This window comes from Eptesicus fuscus, chromosome 2, assembly GCF_027574615.1.
Source record: "Eptesicus fuscus isolate TK198812 chromosome 2, DD_ASM_mEF_20220401, whole genome shotgun sequence".
NCBI lineage: Eukaryota > Metazoa > Chordata > Mammalia > Chiroptera > Vespertilionidae > Eptesicus > Eptesicus fuscus.
The window spans coordinates 46,819,771-46,842,933 of NC_072474.1; the positions used below are offsets into that span (position 1 = coordinate 46,819,771).

Here is a 23,163-nt window from a genome sequence, read left to right on the forward strand (position 1 = left end):
CAGGGAGGAGGGTTATCTGGCTGGGTGAAAAAAAGGTGAAGGAATTGAGAAAAAAAAAATCTTGTAGACACATAACAGTATGATGATTATCGGATTACCAGAGGAAAGGGTGAGTGGGACGAGGTAGAAGAAAGTATAGGAGGGATAAATGGTGATGGAAAGAGACTTGAGATGGTGAACACACAATACAATATATAGATGTATTATAGAATTATACACCTGAAACTTAATATAATTTTATTAGCCACTGACACCCCAATAAATAAAAAAGGAAATTGGGGTTCTTCATAATTCAGGCTAAAATTGATGTATGTTATATATAATGGATAAGAATAATTGAGGCTGGATATATATATATATATATATATATATATATATATATATATATGTGTGTGTATATATATATATATATACACACACACACACATATATATGTATATGTATATATATATGTAAAATTAAGTCATTAATAAAGAATGCTGACTCTTAATCTTTAGTTAAAACAGCAGCTAGACCTGGATTTGAATTTTGTAAATGGAGGTAAGGAATACCTTATCTTTAATGTTGTCAGGCTCAAATATGCTATGTGGGATTTCCCCCCACCCCCCCTTTATTATTGCTTTTATACAGATTTGGATTATTAACCCTACTATCTTATAATAGTAGGTTTCTACTGTTCAGTTACAGAACCCATTTGCACATATTGCTGCAACTTATACTATCATTGTGTTGGCGCTTAGGCAGAGTATAATTACTTTGGTAATTGAGTTTGCATACATAACTAAATAACTATCAAAACTTAAAAAGTTGCTTAGTGCACTGACTGAGGTGGGCTGGTTTACAGGTATCAAAAACATATACTTTTCAAAGCAGTTGACATAAATTCAACCTATGCAGGTAAATATAGGAGATGATATACATATAGAACATTGACACTTCACTATGACCATCTTCACCATCATCTTATGGGTGCAATATGACACATTTACTTTAGATGAAACACCTATGGTATTCAAAGGTGTATACTATATTTTATGTACAGTGGAAATGCAAAGTCAAATCTATACTTTTATAACTTGATACCTTAAGTTAGCTGGTCTATAAATTTTGGTTTACAATCAGCAATTTCTTTATTTTTTTAATGAATGTTAAAATAAAAATATCCTTCAAGTTACTCTTTGATACTTACGACATGGTAGGACCAAAGATAACCTTCAGAACATTCACTGTACCGTTGAGAATACAGTGGAACCTCATTTCTTGAACGTCTCCCATCTTGAACAATTCACTTCTCAACCTGATAACCCTTTCATGCTGATACCTGTATGATTACTCACACATCTCTCAAGTGACAAAGGAGAGAATGTGCATTCAAATATGAGTTGAGATCTCAGGATATTATTTATACTGTGAATATTTTTGTGCTTTTTGCTTTTGCTTATAATTGTTAATTTTTCATCTTATTGTACATTTCCTTTTTGTTAAATTTTCATTGATATTTCATGTCCTTTTTGTTTTTAAAGTGTTTATTTATAGATTAACAGTACAATAGACATGTACTATATATAATAAAGGTTAAAATGGAATCATTTGAGGCTCTGGGACATATTAATTCAATTTACATTATTTCTAATGGGAAAAAAATTCTGTTTTCGAACACCCTAGCAGAATCAATTAATTCGAGAAACAAGGTTCCAGTGTAATACTCTTGCCCCAAAGTTATATTTTCCATTTTAATTAGAAAAGAGGGAACTCTTAAAAGGATTTTTGATCAGAATATAAAGATCAGTTTCTGTAATTTTTGGTCTTTTTATGTATATAAATTAGGTTTTAGCCATTTGATTTTTAAAAAACTATGATAATATTTTAAGCCTTGCTAAAAGTCTTCTACTCTCTACTTAAGTTAGGATGCTTGTTTTTGTTTGGGAGAAATGCCTAAAGGTTTTTTATTTATTTTAGGTTGCATTTACAACAAGAATTTATCATCCAAATATTAACAGTAATGGCAGCATTTGTCTCGATATTCTAAGATCACAGTGGTCTCCTGCATTAACTATTTCTAAAGGTAAACTACTTTAAAGGAATAGTCTTGAACTGCTCTGATTTTCCAATAGTTAAAGGAGTTTTAGTTTTGCACCTACTTGTCTGAGTATTCTGACTTTTTGGTAAGAGATGGGGAAGGAATAAGTTACATCATCTTTGCACTTTTAGCATTATTGATTAAAGAGATTTTGTGGGAAGAAGGTAAAATTCAAATTAGGGTGTTGGGGCATTGTTTTCAAATAATAAAAGCAAAGTTTATTTTAATTGATTTCTGTAGTATTTTTCAATCTTAAGCTACTTGTACATCTCACTTGCTTACTTGTTGTCTTTGAACTACAATGGCATACCTAAATTTAATAGAGCTTTTAAATTTTGAGGTTTCCAGTACAAGATAATTTTGATTTTGCTGTTCTGTGTTAATTATTTAAGATTAAAAAATATTTTGATAAACCTTTATTAAGCTCTTTTTTTGAAAAAAAAATTTAAGGTATGTGTTATGTGAACATGGTAGTTCGTTACTACTTAATAACAGTCTAAAATTAGAGAATCTTCTTGGAAATCTCTAGATCAGTTCTGCTTTTCTACCTTTAATAGGAATTTATTATATGACATCTCTAATAGGTTGTCTGGTCTTTGAATGAATATTCCAGATGGAGATATGGAGTATCTCTCCATCTTTATCTCCTTTTTTTTATCTCACTTTCACCCCACAGATAAAAATCACCTACCACAAAACTACTTAATGGGAAGGAAGTCTGCCTTCAAGTAATTTTCAGTTTTTGGTATTGGCTTAGCATTCCTTAAGTACACAAAATTAGGTTTTCAATGTTGTGAGTATGGTAAATGCAAACTGAAACAGGGTTTAAGACAGGATATCATAAATTCTTTCATATGTTTGTACAATGCATTTGAATCTCCTTAAGGGATAGTACAGCATTTCTCAAACTTTTGACTAGAATCACATTGGGGGGAGAGAAGAACAATTAGCTGCCATAATTTTTTCAAGTGTGACCTAATTTTAAGACCTTTTAGATGAATTTTCATTTTCTTTCAAGTTAGGCACTTTTACCCACCAGGCACCTGGTACCTGGTTATAGTAGGTTCCAATTTTTTTGCCATTGCTGGGAATGCACTATTATATTGAACATTATGTTTCTATAAGTACAGGCTGAGTTTTATATCTGCTCCCTTGCACTTGGGTTTAAGATATTTTCTGTGATAACATATTACATTGATTTTTTTTTATGGTATTTTCTTTGTCTTCCTCTTGAGATTGTCATACCCACTTCAAGTTTTTATATCTGAAAATTTCATAACACCTTGCACAATGTCTGGCACATTCCAGGCATTTTTAAAATGACAGATCCATGATGCTTGGTATCTTCTATGTTGAATAGGATAAGGGTAAGAGTTAGCGTTGAAAGCTCATTTAGTAATAGACCATGGTGTTGTTTCCTTTAGTCAGTACTTTTGGGTATATGGCCTCTACCTTGTAAATTCAAGGGAAGAAAACAGAGGAGCAGTTTTTGTATAACTTCTTAGGGGAGGGCAGGATAGAGTGGATTGTTTTTTATTACACTGTACAGCTAAGAATAGTATGGTATGGATGTTCCTCAAATATAGTCTTATTAAAGCTATTTTTCTCCCTCAGAGTACTAAGAAATTCTAGTGACTTATTCTAATGCCACCTATTTAAAAAATAACAATGGCATTATTTGACTATCTTGGAACTCGAGTTTGACAATATTTTAATAGCTCGTACTAATTTTAACCCAACAAAGCTCTATTTTTAGCATATTTTTCACCAGGGCCTTGTCTCCTGTGAAGCAAAATATCTGTAAATATTTTTCTCATTGAGATGAAGATATAAACTAATAAAAGTTTTTTGAAGATTTAGGTTTATAATAGCTTTTGATTTCTAGTTTCAGACTGTTGTGGTCAGAAAAGATGCTTTATAAAATTTCAATCTTGAATTAATTGAAACTTGTTTTATGGCCTACGGTGTACCTGTCTTAGAGAATGTTCCATGTACACTTAAAAAGAATGTGTATTCTGCAGTTTTTAGATGAATGTTGTTAAATATATGTTAAGATTATCTGGTGAAATGTGACATTTCAGGCCATTGTTTTCTTACTGATTTTCTGTCTGGATGATCTATCCATTGATGTAAATGGGTATAATAATGTTTCTAAATGCACTTTTAAAAATTCAAATTCCGATGCTAGGTAACCACATTTGTTTTCTTGCAGTTCTTTTATCCATTTGTTCACTGCTATGTGATCCAAACCCAGATGACCCCCTAGTGCCAGAGATTGCACGGATCTATAAAACAGACAGAGATAAGTAAGTATGTAGTAGTTTGTAATTTTTCTTAATGAGTTAGGTTTATTCTCTGCTGTAAGTTGTGGCAATGCCAAGAAGACTTGACACTTATTTCTGGTAAGATGATAGTCATTAGTAGGTTTTAGTTTGTGTGACAGTGAATAATAGCCCCTCTAAAATGTTTTATTTTCTAACATGTTCAACACTTTGCCACTTTAATTATTAAGTTTTGGGGAAGAAAGCAAATTCTTCACCACAATTATGTTTTGAAAATAATATTGTACTATTTTAAAACTTTGCTCTAAATTTCTCAAATATTTGAACTATTTTTATGTGCAACTTTACCATTATAATTTTTGTATTATAATTAATGCTAAGTATACTTGTTCAATTAGGTACAATAGGTTAGCAAGAGAGTGGACAGAGAAATACGCTATGTTGTAGGGTAAGAGGATCTGCACTCTATGGTGCGCTTATTCATGGTACTGCCAGCACTTGAGTGCTGCATGCTTTAAGGCACTGTATTAACTAACAAATGGTAACCAATGTGGCAGTTTTCTGAAAACGGTTCTTTAACTGCTTGATCTCTGTTTAGCGTGAAAGAATACCCAGTAGTCATTGCTTGAAAGTATTTTTGCATGACAAAGTAGTTATATAGCACTAGTAAGAAATGGAAATTTAAATAATAATCTTTCAAACCTCCATGGTGTTTAAATTTTAAAATTGGTATATGTTAAACTTCATACCAACACTATATGGAATGTGATGATGTAGTTTTTAGATTTTGCTGAGATAATAATGTAAGGGGGGGGGGACTTTTAATTAAGCCTATGCTTTTAATTAAGCCTATGCCTATAAACTAAATGTTCATTACTGACATGCATGCATTAGTGTCAGCTCTACTTTGTGACTCCCTATATGCTAAGTGAAACCTTTGTTTAAAAGTGCTGGCTTTTTGAGAGGGTATCTTTAAATAAAAGTAACCATGAATTGGTATAAAGAACTTATATATGTTAAAGTTGAGAAAAGTGCTTGAACTATGTTTAGTTCTTGGTTTGAAATGAAGCTTAGTTAATACTTTATAAAGTTCAAAACTGTAAATATCAGTTCTGTGTCCTTTGATATATATTCATTTCTTACGGTTATTCTGTTTTTTGTTGCTTAAGACTATGGCATGGGTGTAATGGAGAAATTGATGGCATTTATCAGTATTAGTGATCTTCCTCAGCATAAATAACCTTGCTTTTGTGTGAATTACCTGTTGATTTTTTTTAAGCGAAGTTATTTCCAGTATTACTTAGAGATTCCCATTCATCAGGTCTCAAGTGGGGCTTGTTATTTCCAATCACTTGCACTATTTGAAAATAACCCAGGTGTTTTTAATGAACACATACCGCGCACACCCACCTCTTGAAAACTACTCTTTTACCATCCTCTCCAATGTCTTAAATCTTCTGCCTGTGCTTAAGTCTTAAAGGGATTTTCTAATATTACTCAGGGTCAAAGTCTAGGATTCTGATAAAATGGGTTAGTTAACTTATGTTTTGGCTTTGATGGAAATTTCTATAGATGTACAGAATGTGTGGGCTGTTCTGACATAACTCCACAATGAACTAAAATTTTTTAAATGTTAAAATTAGTTGGAATGGATACTAATTGTAGATTTTTCTAAGAGAACATTAGCTCAGTTGATAGGGCAGATATAAGATCTTTGATTTTTGTTAGCTTCCCCAATCTCAGTGCCACTGTATTGTGTTTATTAAAATACTACGTTTAGTGTTTTGGAGACATAAGGTTCTTTTTGTGCTATTTCTCCACAGTGCTATTTCTCCCTGTTGGCTTTATTCCAATCACAGCTATTAGATGACTTTATGATGAGTCTGGAGGTAAAATAGAAGTCTTTCCCTTTTAAATATTCTTTAACTTTTTAAATAACATATTCTTTATTTACAGGTACAACAGAATATCTCGGGAATGGACTCAGAAGTATGCCATGTGATGCTACCTTAAAGTCAGAATAACCTGCATTATAGCTGGAATAAACTTTAAATTACTGTTCCTTTTTTGATTTTCTTATCCGGCTGCTCCCCTATCAGACCTCATCTTTTTTAATTTTATTTTTTGTTTACCTCCCTCCATTCATTCACATGCTCATCTGAGAAGACTTAAGTTCTTCCAGCTTTGGACAATAACTGCTTTTAGAAACTGTAAAGTAGTTACAAGAGAACAGTTGCCCAAGATTCAGAATTTTTTTAAAAAAAATGGAGCATGTGTATTATGTGGCCAATGTCTTCACTCTAATTTGGTTATGAGACTAAAACCATTCCTCACTGCTCTAACATGCTGAAGAAATCATCTGAGGGGGAGGGAAATGGAGGCTCAGTTGTCGCATCAAAGGAAACAGCATTATTCTAGCAGCATCCATTCTTGTTTAAGCCTTCCACTGTTAGAGATCTGAGGTTACATGATATACTTTATGCTCATAACTGATGTGGCTGGAGAATTGGTATTGAATTTATAGCATCAGCAGAACAGAAAATGTGATGTATTTTATGCATGTCAATAAAGGAATGACCTGTTCTTGTTCTACAGAGAATGGAAATTGGAAGTCAAACACCCTTTGTATTCCAAAATAGGGTCTCAAACATTTTGTAATTTTCATTTAAATTGTTAGGAGGCTTGGAGCTATTAGTTAATCTATCTTCCAATACACTGTTTAATATAGCACTGAATAAATGATGCAAGTTGTCAATGGATGAGTGATCAACTAATAGCTCTGCTAGTAATTGATTTATTTTTCTTCAATAAAGTTGCATAAACCAATGAGTTAGCTGCCTGGATTAATCAGTATGGGAAACAATCTTTTGTAAATGCAAAGCTGTTTTTGTATATACTGTTGGGATTTGCTTCATTGTTTGACATCAAATGATGATGTAAAGTTCAAAAGAGTGAATATTTTGCCATGTTCAGTTAAAAGTGCACAGTCTGTTACAGGTTGACACATTGATTGACCTGATTTATGCAGAATTAATAAGCTATTCAGATAGTGTAGCTTTAGTATGCTGCACATGATAACTGGCAACCCTGGAGTTCATAGATGGACTGGGGACCCAGCAGTTTTGAACATGTATATGGAGTTGAAGAAATTTATTTTCCAGGTGCAACCCCCATCTAACTAAATTTTTTCTTCACCTTGTACACTTGACAGCTAAAAAAAAAAAAAAACCATAACATGGGAGTAATAATGGGTTTAAATTTACAAAATAAAGTACTGTTTGGTGTGGGAGTTGTCATGAGGCTATGTTGAAGTGACTTAACTGTGGGATATTGAGTATCCATCGAAATGGGTTTGTTCAGCCATTTACATTAATGAGCATTTAAATGCAACAGATATCATTTCAGGTGACTTAACATGAATGAATAAAAGTCAATGCTATTGGATAATTTTTCGTTTGACAAGTGCTATGTGTGCCACTAATTTAACTTCTGTAGCAACAAGGGCATTACCATTCTTCACCCTTCCTAATTCTGACCATATAGTTTTACCCTTTTCCTAGTTATTTTGATTTGTCCATTGCTTTCTTAAAATCTGTATTCGATTTCTAGCACGTCTGTGACTTTTCTTCACTTCCACATTTTTGCACTGCTTACACTTATGTGCAATCTTATTCCTTGTCTGCACAGATGTGGAAAGCTAGATAAAAAAATAAATGTTAAAGCTTGATTTTTATAAACATTTTAATATGTAGTTTGGACATGATTTATTGACTTAAGGTTCTCTAAACTGGAAGTGAAATGCATGCCTTCCGAACATGTTCTGGCTTTAATTCTGTAATAAGCATTTCATTGAGAAATATCAATCTAACAACAATTTTCCAATGAGTGATTTTTTTTTTTTCCTTAAAAATTGACTCCTTCAGGGTAGGTGTCATTTAAAACTTTTGGATTCAAATTACAAATGAGAAGTTAACATACTGCTCTCTACAAACTAAGATACACTGTTCTTTGGCTCTATTTTCAAAATCATTACTTTTGAGAATCTAGTCTCAAAATAACAGTTTAGTGGGCATATCATTTGAAAGCCAACTATCAAACACCTCTGTGCTGCTGGATCGCTAATTGGCTTTCAAATTGACCTTTTTAGCCATAAACAACTCTTAAGTACTTATAGAGATGACTTTCTTACACATTGATTGTTTAACATTAGATGTGTCCAGTTCTCTGTATCTGACTTGATGCTTTCTACAACATTTCTATGTCACTTCTAAAGGAATGAGCCATAAAGGCTTCTCCAGGCTTGAGAGAACAGTAAGGTACATACCTGGAAACCAACATTTTTGGGTGTATGGACACTGGACTTGAGATCATCTCCAATGAAACCTTCAAAAGAATCCAAGAATTTCCCCTTTTATCCCCATTTATGTTACTAGTGCCATGTGTAGGACTCATGTGAATATTGGCAGATTAAAAAAATGATTTTGGTTCTTGTAAATTTCCTATGTCTTAATGCACAAACTCAAATAGTTTCTGTAACGTATGAGAATTACAGTCCAGTGGACTTGCTAATAGTAAATTATATTGTGAGTGGACTCATTTTTCCTGGGCAAGTTGGCAATGTGATAATCAGATTTTTTAAATTCTAGTTTGCTTTCTCGTGTGGGTGTACTCACAATTTTTTAAAGTATGAATCACGATTAACTAGTGGTCTCAGGGGTAGTGAACACTCACTTTTTTTTTAAATGGCTTAGTCGAAATACGCTTCAGATACGTACGCTGTATTAGTGATTTGGGGGGGTGACTCAAATTAGCCATGTTTTGTGTTGGCATAACAGCTGTTAAAATGATTGTTGATTACACTTTTAGGTGAATTTGTCTTCTATTTTATGAGGAACCCAGTGCAAGTCACTTAATATTGTCTAGTAACATCTGCATAACACTTGTAATAGCTAAGGTTAATTGAGCTTAAAGGAATTGTTACCATTAAAGTCTATTTAAAGACACTTTGGTCTTACTCAGTAATTCCAGCTAACATGAAATTCACACTTTAACCTAATATTGTAAGTTCTGTTTTGAATGTAGAATTTAAAACTATAAAGAATTTAGGATAGTGATCCCAAAACCAGTAATACCAGTATCATCTGGGAGTGTTTTTTTATCTTCACCTGAGGATGTTTCTATTAATATGAGAAACATCCGTCAGTTGTCTCCTGCAGGAGCCCTGACAGGATAAAACCAGCAACTTTTTGGTGCACAGGACAATGCTCTAACCAAGCCACCCAGCCAGGACCATTTGGGAAATTCTTTATAATGGAAATTTACTAGATACCACTGTAGGACTATTACTGATTGAGAAACCATGGAGTGGCACCCAGTAGCCTGTTTTAAGCCAAGCAGATTAATTCTAAAGTTTGTTCCTAGCTCTCTCCTTTATAATCAGTAATCCTTGGGCCCTAGAGTTATTTTACAACTGCTATTTCATGGCTACAAGAATTTAGATTGTGTGCCCAAGTAGTACATTTCCATATAATGGACAAATTTGTACTTTGAATTATAAATAATGTAGGCTGATTTACACATTTAAGATAATATACTACAACTAGAGGCCCAATGCATGATTTTTCTGCCTTCCCACACTGCCCAGAGGCCCGGAGAGACGGGGGTGGTGTGAAACCCTTGCATCATCGCAATGGCAACATGCAAGCATCCCAGCTGCTTGCCTGTGTATGCAAATTAACCTGCCATCTTTGTTGGGTTAATTTGCATAATCCTGATTGGCTGGTGGGCATCGGGAAGGTACGGTCAATTAGCATGTTACTCTTAATTAGGTAGATTAATCTGAGTAACACCATGGCATTCAAATTCATAACTTAAGACCTTGGGGGGGGGGGCAGTATAAGTAATTCAGTCAATGGCTAGATAGTATTGAAAAAGAGCAACCAGGTACAAAAGTGCTAAATGTTGGTTAGATAGCTGAACAAGCATTTGAACCCTGGCCTCGTTCTGTGGTTTTTACGTCAGGCAATTTTTTTAAAAAAAATACATTTTTATTGATTTTTTACAGAGAGGAAGGGAGAGGGATAGAGAGCTAGAAACATCGACCAGCTGCCTCCTGCACACCCCCCACCAGGGATGTGCCTGCAACCAAGGTACATGCCCCTGACCGGAATAGAACCTAGGACCCTTGAGTCCGCAGACAGACGCTCTATCCACTGAGTCAAACTGGTTTCGGCTTTTTTTTTTTTTTTTTAGTGAAAAAGATGTCATGTTAGGGCTGTTTGCAGTGTTACTGAAATTAACATTAAATATAGCTTAAGGCAGCTGGTAAAACCTTTCAATGTAATGGGAAAAGTAAATGGTAAAGGTGTTTGGAAATGGGATTTAAAAGCATGGCAGCTTCTGCCCGCCCCCTGCCCCCTCTTCCCCAAATGATGGAGAAACTTAAAAGATCAAAACTGCAGTTTTCTAGAAAGGCTAGAAAAGATTGAAGTTGGCTGAACATTTGTTTTCTTTAGGACTTTAATAATTACCACTTGTGCTAACCTATAAGTACTTGCTTTGTTGCCTCATTTTGAAGAATTTTTTATAATTGACTCTAGAACAGTGCTGATAATTATCTCCAAGTTGTACACTATTTCTAGATGAACTTTTTATTTTGAGCCTTCTTGATTTTTTCGTGTATTGTAGGAAATGGTTTTATGAAATAACACTTTCATTTTTACATTTTATTGTCTGAGCCTCTGTGTAATCTCGATTCCTTGTTTATCATATCAAATTTAAATAATGTCAAATAAGGCCAAACAATGGGAGTACTTTTATGCTCTATTTAAGAACACAGTTCACTGTCATTTGCTGACCTCCCAGCCATCTCTCCTGAACTGCTACCTGAAAGGTACTTTAAGATGTCTAAAGCTGACTTGATATCTACATACAGATGTACACATGCATACCTGTTCTTGGCCTCAATAAATGACATTCAGTTGCACTGGCCCCAAAACTAGGCATCAACCTTGATTTCTCCATTCTTGTCAGTTCTATTTTTAAGTTTTATTCAGAACCTACCTGTTTACCATGTTCACTGCTGCCACAATGGTCTAAAGCTCCGCAATTTCGGATTATTGCAATAGCTTACTGGGTGGTCTCCCAACTTCTTTGCAGCAGTCTGTCCTACACACAACACCCAGCATAATCCTTTTAAACGATGTCATATCATCCCTTTGCTACAAACCTAATGGTTCCCATCTCATTCAGAGTAATAGCCAAAATACTAATAGCAATTTACAGGCTGTATTGACTTCCCACCACTTCATTTCTAGTCTGCTTGCCTCCACGACTTCCCCAACTCCCTCAGCTGTCACACAGGCCTCTGCTGAGACATGAGATGTTTGCCCTTGTTCTTCCCTTGCCTAGAATGATCTTACCTTAGATATGTGGCTATCTCCTAATTGTATTAGCCACCTTACATGTAATATTTATTGTTTGTTTCTCTTCAACTTCACCCCAGAAGGCAAACTATAAGAACAGGGTTTTGGTCTGTGTTCTATATCCCTCAGTGACTAGATGAGGACCTCGCACATTGTTACAGTGGTCAAATATTTAATAATGAATATGAGCTTAATGGTAGACTTTACCAAACGTATTTCTTGCTTTATTTTAACTCCAAGAGTAGCAACCAGCTATAGAAAAATAAGTGGAACTTTCTTTACTCTCTACTACAAGTTAAAACCATTATAGCAAATAGATGGACATTTCCATTTCTATCAGTATGGATAATTACCCTGACGAACTGGTGAAAAGGCAATGAAACATGCTGGGAAAAACTTTTTTAAAATATATTTTTATTGATTTCAGAGAGGAGGGAAGAGAGAGATCGAAACATCAATGATAAGAGAGAATCATTGATTGCCTCCTGTATGCCCCCCCCCCCACGGGGGGTCAAGCCCACAACCTGGACATGTGCCCTGACCAGGAATCAACAGTGACCTCCTGGTTCATAAGTTGACACTCAACCACTGAGCCATGCTGGCTGGACAAAAAAACTTTTTAAAAGGAGTCAAAAATAGGAGTACAGTCAAGCCAAAAATAAATTGAAACCAATAACCCAAAGAGGAAGTAGATTATAACCAGAAGCCAGCTTACATCTTGAAAACAAGTCACTTAAAAACTAAGTGAACAGTAGTTTCACTTTTGTGACCCTAGCAAACCCCAGAATGCATCCAAAGAGTGGTGTCAAACAAGAAAAATCTATCCCTAATATATACAATGCGAAATTTGTGTGACTTGAACCTTAGAGGCAGGAGCATGTGCAGCTCTCAGTATTTGTGAAGATTTGCAGCCGTAACCCAGAAAACTCAAACAGAAAATTTAAAGTCCCAAATCAGAGCAACCATAAGCTGCAGGAACTCACGGGGAGGCGGGGGGGTCGGGGGGAGAGAGTACAAGGGAACTTAGCACCATGAGTGGGAGCCATCTGACTTGTAAATATTTCAGACTTGAAAAGATCATCCAAATTGGAAAGGAAGAAGTAAAATTATATTCACAGATTACATGATACAGAATATCCTAAAGAAAAAATTATTGGAGGCAATTGAATTCAACAAAGTTACAGGATACAAAAGTCGATACAAAAAAAATCAGTTTTATTTCTATATTAATAAACAATCCAAAAATGAGATTAAGAAAAATAATACCATTGCCAATAGCATCGGAAAGAATAAAATACTTAAGAATAAATTTAACCTAGGAAGTGCAAAACTTGTATACTGAAAACTACAAAACATTCCTGAAAGAAAGGAATCCTAAATAAGTAAGACATCGGTCTCTGTTTCTGGCTAGTTGGGCAATCAGCAGAGGCAGTTAAGTAAGATCACCCTGGTGAGAAAAAGCCCATGTTGTTAGGTCCATACATAGCCTTCATCCCTGCTACGACGACCATTTTCTTCATATGCTCAATGTGAAGTACTGGAGTGGAGCATAAACTGCCTAAAGTCCACAGGAACATCTTTTTGTGTACTTGATTGCCAAGAGCCTGCTACGTGGTACATGTTCTCTTGTGAGCATTAATGTGAGACATAAAGAAACTGATGTATTGTGCCTACTCCGATAAGTGTCCATCCATATAATATCCACCCAGACCTCAATGTCACTTGTCTTCCAATTAAGACTTTTGGCTCTGCCAATGAGTCAGTATATAACTGTAACTCAAACTACCTCTCCTTTCACATGAATTAAAAAATTAAACGTATGTCTCATAACTGTGCACTGGGAAAATTTCCCTTCACCAGTGTCATTCAGAGCAAATCCTTAGGTGGGGCTATTGTGTGGCAACAATCTATTTATGGCTAGTTCTAATATAGATTGCACTAGCCCACATGTGAACCAGGCATAGATAGGTCAGCTGGTCATAAGGAACTCCCCAGGAGGTCATCAGTGAGATCACCGGTGCAACAGAGATAAGGAACACGGAAGGCTAGGCCACCTGTTCATAGAATTCACATGGGTCTTCTGGACTTCGCTTGAGTCTCCATCTATCACTTCCTACATACGCTGAAACTTTGCTGCCCTTGCCCAGCTTTATTACTTGGTTGACTGGATAATCCTGCATAGTCCCTTAGTGTACAATGGTCAGATGTTTGGTCTTTACTAAGACCCAGTAGTACGCTAGGAATAATTTTTTTTTAACAGAGTAGTTCACTATGGTGAAATGCATAGCCTTGCTCCAGAATATAAGGGCCTATACTGTGACTCCTACTGGAGCTTGCCTCAAATTCCATTTATCTCTCATGGATATTTCCAACACTATTAGATCTTCGGGATCATATGACATAAATGTGACTTTTCAGGCCTGACCATAGACAACTACAAAGGCCTGTAAATATTTCAGATAATTCATAGACAACCTGAAAGGCCTCAGAGGGGCAAGCTGTCCTTCCCACACCAGACCTGGTGCACAGCCCAAGTATTATAATCTCCGAAGGGAGGAGTAGTGAAGTACTATTGGTGCCCCTCTGCCTGTTCATGCTCTTCACATACGGTATTTACCTTCCTGGCCCCAGTGCCTTCATTACTAGGTAGCTTTATCTGAGGCATTAGGCAGGGGTCTTCCTCGGGTGTATCGGCTGAAATCTCCTAATGGTGGAGAAAAGTGGAAAACGTTGAATACATTTATCCCTACTTGGACGCAGTACCAGTAATTTTCTGCTTCTGGCCCTTCCTCCTCATCCTTCACACCTCCACCCCCACCCCAGGGTCTATAAAACAGCCATGACCTTTTGTTAAGGGCTCTCTCAACAGTGAACCAACCCCCACATCTGTGCTGATTCACCTGACCCTTGACCAGTGTGCCTGCCATTTCACGGGGAAAATGAAACAGGAGAGTTGGCATCTCATCCAGTTTTTAGTCTCTTGCTTATACTGTCACAGTAAGGGAGTCATGGCTTCACTATTTTATTTTTTACTCCTTGTTGCTTTAATTAGCTGCTCTAACACCTGACAGCTCAGCTCTCCCACCCAGCTAAAAATTAGCTTTTGATAGGGTAGGGTTAATCCTCCAACTTTGTTCTTCTTCAACATTGTGTTAGTTATTCTGGATCTTTTGCTTTTCCATATAAACTTTAGAATCAGTTTGTCAAATCCACAAAATAACTGGGTTGGGTTTGATTGGGACTGCCTTGAATCTATAGATTAAGTTGTGAATAGCTGACATCTTGACAATATTGAGTCTTCCTATCTGTGAACATGGAATGTCTCTTCATTTATTTGGTTCTTCTTTCATTACTTTCATCCGAGTTTTGTAGTTTTCTTCATATAGTTCTTATACATTTTTATTAAATTTACTAGTAGCCCGTTTGCACGAAGATTCGTGCAATAGACCTTCATTCACCTGGCTGCCTGCACCAGTTTTCTGCCGGCACCGGGGACCCAGGCCTTGGCGGTGGCCACTGACCTCTACCTTCTTTCAGGGTCCGGGCTTGGCCCTGGGCGGTGGCCTTGGGCTCAGCTGCACCCAGCATCCCTGCGACCTGATTGCAGAAGCAGACCCCCAGGTCGGCTCGCTCCTGCCATCAGAGCAGGCACGCACCCGGCTGGCGCCCAAGGCCCGGAAAGCCCCGGGCGGCTTTCCGGTCCTTGGGCTCGGCCGCACCGCACCCCAGCCGGGTCCCTGCTCCGATCGGCCCAAGGCCCGGTCCTTGGGCTCGGCCGCACCGCACCCCAGCCGGGTCCCTGCTTCGATGGGAGCACGCACCCGGCTGGCGCCCAAGGCCCGGAAAGCCCCGGGCGGCTTTCCGGTCCTTGGGCTCGGCCGCACCGCACCCCAGCCGGGTCCCTGCTCCGATCGGAGCACGCACCTGGCTGGCGCCCAAGGCCCGGAAAGCCCCGGGCGGCTTTCCGGTCCTTGGGCTTGGCCCTACCGCACCCCAGCCGGGTCCCTGCTCCGATCGGCCCAAGGCCCGGAAAGCCCCGGGCGGCTTTCCGGTCCTTGGGCTCCGCCGCACCGCACCCCAGCCGGTCCCTGCGATAGGAGCAGGCGCCCGAAAAGCCACCGGCCCCAGCGTCCATGTAACGGTTTCCTGGTGGGCGTGGTTGGTGGGCGTGGCTTGGTTGGTGGGCGTGGCTTGGGCGTAGCGAAGGTGCGGTCAATTTGCATATTTGTCTATTATAAGGTAAGATACTTAAGTGTTTCATTTTCTTCTGGAGTGCTAAAGTAAACAGTGTGTTTTTAATTTTAAATTCCAATTCTTCATTGCTGGTACATAGGAAAATGATAGACTTTTATATATTAACCTTGTATGCTACAACCTTGCTATAAATTGCTTATTAGTGCCAAGAGTTTTATTGATTCTTTCAGATTTTTAGCATACACAACCATGTCATCTACAAACAAAGATAGCTTTACAACTTCCTTCCCAATCTGTATACTATTTACTTTCTTTTATTGCGTTAGCTAGGACTTCCAGTATGATGCTGGAAAGGACATACTTGCCTTATTCCTGATTTTAGTAGAAAAGCTTTAGTTTCTCATCGTTGAGTATAACAAGTATAGTTTTGTGTAGATATACTTTATAAAGTTGAAGAAAATATTAATAAAATCAATAAACATCTGGCCCTCTACTCCTAATTTGCAGAGAATTTTTATCAAATGGATGTTGAGTTTTGCCAAATGCTTTTTCCGTGTCTACTGATATAGTTATTTGATTTTTATTTTTTAGCCTGTTGATGTGATGAATTACATTAATTGATTTTGAATGGTGAATCCACCTTGAATACCCAGAATAAATCCCACTTGGTCATGAGTATATAATTCTTTTTATACATTATTGATTTCCTAGTATTTTGTTATGGATTTTTCCATTTATGTTCATGAGAGATCTTGGTTTGTAGTTCTCTTTTCTTGTAATGTCTTTGTCTGGTTTTGGTATAGAGCAATGCTGACCCCATAGCATGAGCCAGGAAGTATTCACTCTGTTTCTATCTTCTGGAAGAGACTGTAGAGAATTGGTATAATTTCTTCCTTAAATATTTGGTAGAATTTAGCAGTGAACCCATCTGGGTCTGATGCTTTCTGTTATGGAAGGTTATTAATTATTTATTCAATTTCTTAATAGATAATGGCCTATTCAGATTACCCCTTCCTCCTTGAGTGAGTTTTGGTATGTTCTGTATTTCAAGGAATTTGTTCATTTGAAATAGGCTATCAAATTTGTGGGCATAGAGTTGTTCATAGTATTTATGTCCATATCTATGTGATCTGTATTGATGTCATTTCTTTCATTTTTGATATTAGTTTTTTGTGTCTTCTATATCCTCCCCCCCCCCCCCCTTAGTTAGCCTGGCTAAATGCTTATTGATTTTCAAAAAATGACATTTTGGTTTTGCTGATTTTCTCTGTTGATTTGCTATTTTCTATTTCATTGGTTTCTCCTCTAATTTTTATTATTTCTTTTCTTTGGCTAACTTTGGATTTAATTTGCTCTTCTTTTTCTAGTTTTCAAGGTGGAACATTAGATAATTAATTTTAGATCTTTCCTTTTTTCTAATATATGCATTTTCAATTATGTAAATTTCACTCTAAGCACTGCTTTCACTACATCTTACAAATTTGGTAAATTGTATTTCTATTTAGTTCAAAATACTTACATTTCTCTTTATTATTCATCTTTGAGCTATGTGCTATTTAGAAATGCGTTGTTTAATTGCACAGCATTTTGAGATTTTCTAGCTATCTTTTGGTTATAGATTTCTAGATTAATTCTATTGTGGTCTAAGAGTATATATTGTATGATTTCTATTATTTTAAATATGTTAAGGTGTGTTCTATGATCCAAAATATGGTCTACCTTGGTAAATGTTCTATGTGAAGTTGAGCAAAATGTGTATCTGCTGCCATTGAAGAAAGTAGTCTATACATATCAATTATATCTAGTTGACTAATGGTGCCATTGAGTTCAATTATACCCTTACTGTTCTGCTTGCTAGATCTGTCCATTATTAATAGGTCGGTGCCAACAATATTAGTGGATTCATCTTTTCCCCCCTCCAGTTATGTTAGTTTTTGAGTCATATTTTGATGCTCTGTTGTTAGGCACATCACATTAAGGATTGTTATATCTTCTTGGAGAATCATCTCCTTTATCATTATTTAATGCCTCTCTTTACCCTGATAATTTTCTTTTCTCTGAAGTCAATATAGCTACTCCAGCATTCTTTTGCTTGGTATTAGCATGGCATGTCTTTCTTTATTCCTTTACTTTTAATCTATTTCTGTCTTTATATTTAAAATAGGTTTCTTGTAGATAGTATATACTTGGCCTTGTGTTTTGATATTCTCTGACAGTCTCTGCCTTTTAATTGGTGTATTTAGATCATTGGCACTTAAACTGATTATTGATCTAGTTGGATTAATATCTACAATATTTGCTCCTGTTTTCTATTCATTGCCTTTGTTCCTGTATTTGTCTTCCATTCTCTTTCTGACTTTTGTGGTTTTAACTGAGCATTTTATATAATTCTGTTTTATCTTCTTCTTAGCATATCAATTATTTTTTTAAATTTCCTAAATGGTTGCCATAGAGTTTGCAATAAACCTTTACAAATCCACTGTCAGAGTCCACTTTTGAATGCCATTGGGCTGCTACATCGGTAGTGCAAGCACCTTATAATAAAAAAGTATTCCTCATTCCTCCCTTCTAGTCCCTTGTGTCATTACTCTCAGTTATTTTACATATATAAACTATAATTGTTATATATTGTTACTGTTTTGAACAAACTGCTCTGTTAGATCAATTATGAATAAGAAAAATAAAATTTTTCACTTCATTTATTTCTTCTAATGCTCTTTCTTTATGTAGATCCCAGTTTTTTTATCTATATAATTTTATTTCTCCCTGTTAAAGTTCTTAAATATTTCTTAAAAGGCAGGCATATTGGCAATGTATTCCCTCACTTTCTGTTTTTCTGAAAATGTCTTTATTTCTTCTTCTCTTTGAAGGATAATTTTGCTGGGTACAGAATTCTATATTAGTGATTATTTTTCTTTCAACACTTTAAATATTTCAGTCCTCTATCTTTATGCTTACATGGTTTCTGTGAATAAATTGTATATAATCCTTATTTTTACTCCTTATAGATAACTAGAGGCCTGGTGCACAAAATTCGTGCATGGGGGGTGGGTCACTCAGCCTGACCTGCACCCTCTCCAATCTGGGAACCCTCAGGGGAGCCCTCTCCAATCCGGGAGCCCTGATGGCTTAGGCCCACTCCCAATGGTTCTCTGCTCTCTGCAGGGCCTGGCTGCTCCATGCCCGCTGCCCAGAGGCCCTCCGTGGCCGGGGTGGGACGCTTGCCTCATCGCCACGGTGACGAAGCAAGCATTCCACCAGGCCACTCACGCTGTCTGCTCTCAGCGGCCGCCCTCCCAGGACTGGGGGACTCTGGCGGGGCTGAGGGGACTGGGCACCGCCATCTTGTGCCTATGGGTGCTGCCATCTTTGTGATGGAGTGATGGTTAATTTGCATATTACCATTTTATTAGATAGGATATGTTTTGTTCCCCTTGCTTCTTTCAAGATTTTTTTCTGTATGTTTAGTGTTCTTTTTTTTTTTTAAATATATTTTATTGATTTTTTACAGAGAGGAAGGGAGAAGGATAGAGAGATAAAAACATCGATGAGGGAGAAACATCAACCAGCTGCCTTCTGCACAACCCCCACTGGGGATGTGCCCGCAACCAATGTACATGCCCTTGACCAGAATCTAACCTGGGACCTTTCAGTCCGCAGACTGACGCTCTATCCACTGAGCCAAACCGGTTTCGGCTGTTTAGTGTTCTTAAGTCTGAGTATGATATGCCTAGGTGTAGATGGTTGTTTTTTGTTTGGTTGGGTTTCTTTGCATTTATTCTGCTTGGTGTTTTCTGAGCTTCCTTGATGTGTGGTTTGTGCTCTGAAATCAATTTAGAAGAAATTATCAGTCATTATTGCTTCAAATATTACTTCTGTTTCTCTTTCTCTCTTTGTATGCTTTTCATAGTTGTCCCACAGTCTTTGGATATTCTGTTCAATGTTTCTCCAGGCTTTTTTCTTAGCTTTTCAATTATGAAAGTTTCTGTTGACATATCCTCTAGTTCAGAGAATTTTTCTCCACAATTCTATTAGTGAGCCTATCAAAGGCATTATTCATTTTTGTTATTGTTTTTACCTCTAGTCTTTTTTTTTTTCTTAGAATTTCCATCTCTGTGCCCATTTGTTCTAGTATGCCTTCTACTTTATTCATTAAAGCCCTTGACATATTAATAATTTTTATTTTAAATTCCTGGCCCAATAATCCAAAATCCCTGCCATGTTTGAGTCTGGTTCTAGTACTTGCTCTCTCCTTAAATGTATTTTTTTTTTTAATTTTTGCCTTGTAATTTTTTTGTTGAAAGCCATACATGATGTACTAAAAGAAAATGTGGCAAATAGGCCTTTAATGATGTGGTGGGAGTGTATGGGGAGAGGGGAAAGCTTTCTATAAAGTCCTGTGATGAAGTCTTAGTCTTTCAGTGAGCTGTGTCCTGGACTGTAACATTCACAAGTGCTTCTCTCTTTATTTTTCACCCCCTTAGGTGGGGAAGGATGGCTAGAGGAGGCTAGAGTTTGGTATCTCTCTTCTTCCAGGTTGGTTAGGCTCTGATAAAACCCCAGCAAGCAAGGCTGATAAAATAATTTCTCTTGAGGGCATATCTTAAGAAAAACAGAATGCTATGGTGTATTTTAATATGGTTCTTTCCCCCTCCCCCTGATAAAATTATGAGGGAATTGTTCTCCAATCTTCAATATGAGAACTCGGTAGAGCTCCTGGAGGCAAAACTCACAAAAGTGTGGGTGACCCCCTGAGACTGGGCACCTTTGAAGTTTTTAACTCTCAGACTTGTCCAAACCAAACCTCTAGCTATTCATTAATTATGATTTAGGTTTTCTTAACTTAGTGCTGGTTACTGTGGAGCTTCCGGCTCACGGGTTTCTGCTTTGGTAAATGGTGAATCTCTGTATTCACCTGTCTATCTCTCCAATTATGGAGGCAGCACATTTCCCTGTCATCTCAATTCTCTGATGACTCTAAGACAAGCTATTGATTTTGTTTTTTCAGCTTTTCACCTTCTTAAAACTTTTTTTAGGATGGAGTGACAATTTCAAGCTCCTTACATAACAAAACATTAATTATAAGTCTTCTATTTCTTTGATCCATGGATTTTTGAAATATACATGTATAATTGTTTTTAATTAACTTTATTTTTTAGAGAAATTTTAAATTAACAAAAAAATTGAATAGCTAATACATAGTGTTTCCATATTCCCCTGGCCCCCACATATGCAAAGCCTCACCCATTATCAACATCCCCCCCAAGAGTGGTACATTTGTTAGCGTCAATGAACCTGCATCAACACATCATTATCACCCAAAGTCTATGTAGTTTACAGCTTACTCATGGTGTTGTATATTCTATGGGTTTTGACAAATATATAATGACTAGAGGTCCGGTGCATGAAATTCATGCACTTGGGGTGGGGGTGGTCCTCAGCCCGGGGATCTGGCCTAAGCTGGCAGTCAGACATCCCTCTCATAATCCAGGACCACTGGCTCCTAACCACTCGCCTGCCTGCCTGTCTGATCACTCCTAACCCCTCTGTCTGCCTGCCTGATTGCCCCTACCCTCCTCTGCCTGCCTGCTTGATTGCCCCTAACTGCTCCCCTACTGGCTTGATTGCCCCTAACTGCTCCCCTGCTGGCCTGATCACCCTGTACCCAGGACCCAGGATTCCCTTCTCTGGCCAGTCGCAGGCACCTGGGACCCAGGCTTCCCTCCCTCTGGCCAGCCACAGGCACCCAGGACCCAGCCAGCTTCGCCCGGGCCGGCTGCAGCTGCAGGGGACCGTGGGCAGGTGGCTTGGCCCGGGCTGAAGCCCCAGGTGCTGGCAACTGAGAGCACGGGGCATGTGGCTTGTCCCTCTCCTGGGCCACAGCCCCAGCTGCTGGCGCCCGGGACCGTGGAGTGGGTGGCTTGTCCCTCTCCCGGGCTGCAGCCTGGCTGTTCCCCATTCCTCTTTCGCAAGCTCATTTGTGCCTGGATGGTCCCCATTCCTCTCTCAAGAGCTCATCTGTGCCTGGCTGGTCCCCATTCCTCTCTCCCCAGTGTTGAGTGTCTGAGCAGTTACGGCATTATGGCGTGACAACCATTTGCATATTAGCTCTTTATTATATAGAATATGTATCTACAGAGAAGCTACAGAATAGCTTCACCACCCTAAAAATCCTCTGTCCTCTGCCTATGTAACTCTTTCTAAACCCTAGCAACTATTGATCCTTTTACTGTCTCCATAGCGTTGCCTTTTTGAGAATGTCATTTAGTTGGAATCATACAAGAAGTAGCCTTTACAGATTGGCTCCTTTCCCTTTGTAATATGCACTTAAGTTTCATCCCTGTATTTTTATGACTTGATAGTTCATTTCTTTTTGGCACTGAATATTATTCCATTGTCTAAACTTACCACAGTGCATTTATCCACTTACCTACTGAAGGATACGTTGGCTGCTTCCAGGTGTTAACTATTATGAATAAAACTGCTATAAACATCCATGGGAGTGTTTTTGTGTGGACATTACTTTTCAACTCCTTTGGGTAAATACCAAGCGGTGTGATTGCTGGATCATATAGTAAGTGCATGTTTAATTTTGTAAGAAACTACCAAAATGTCTTCTAAAGTGGCTTTACCATTTTGCATTCCCATTAGCAATAAATAAAGAGTTTCGTTGCTCCACATCTTTGCCAGCATTTGGTGGTGTCAGTGTTTAAAATATTTACTATTCTAGTAGTTGTGTAGTTGTTTTAATTTACATTTCCTTGATGATATATGATGTGGAACATCTTTTCATATGCTTATTTGCCATCTGTTTATCTTCTTTTTTTAATTAAAAAAAAACTTTGACACTATTACAGATGTCCTCATCCCCTCCACCCCTCTTTGCCCACCTCCATCCAGCCCCTGCCACTCCTCCCTTGGTCTTCACCACTCTGTTGTCTGTGTCCATGGGCCATGCATGTATGTTTTCTGACTAATCTCTTCACCTTCTTTCATCCAGTTCCCCCAACCTCCCCTCCTCTCTGATCTCTGTTAATCTGTTCCATGTATCCAGGCCTCTGCTTCTATTTTGTTCGTCAGTTTATTTTGTTCATTAGTTTCCACATAAGAGTGAAATCATATAGTATTTGTCTTCCTCTGACTGGCTTATTTCATTTAGAATATGATCTCCAGGTCCATCCAT

General features: G+C 37.5%; 1 protein-coding gene across 9 annotated transcripts in view; it reads left to right on the forward strand.

The window, feature by feature from the left end:
• Positions 1-7,191, forward strand: part of UBE2D3 (ubiquitin conjugating enzyme E2 D3) — a 29,983-nt gene extending 22,792 nt beyond the window's left edge. For 8 of the 9 annotated variants that reach the window (XM_054726918.1, XM_054726938.1, XM_054726914.1 and 5 more), the window contains exons 6-8: positions 1,960-2,065; positions 4,293-4,386; positions 6,319-7,191. In XM_054726918.1, coding sequence (XP_054582893.1) covers positions 1,960-2,065; positions 4,293-4,386; positions 6,319-6,364 — 246 coding nt within the window. In that variant the 3' untranslated portion in view covers positions 6,365-7,191. Of the gene's footprint in view, positions 1-1,959; positions 2,066-2,756; positions 2,809-4,292; positions 4,387-6,318 lie in introns of those variants that run through there. The other variant, XM_054726948.1, reaches the window with a different exon arrangement.
• The last annotated feature ends 15,972 nt before the right edge of the window (positions 7,192-23,163 follow it).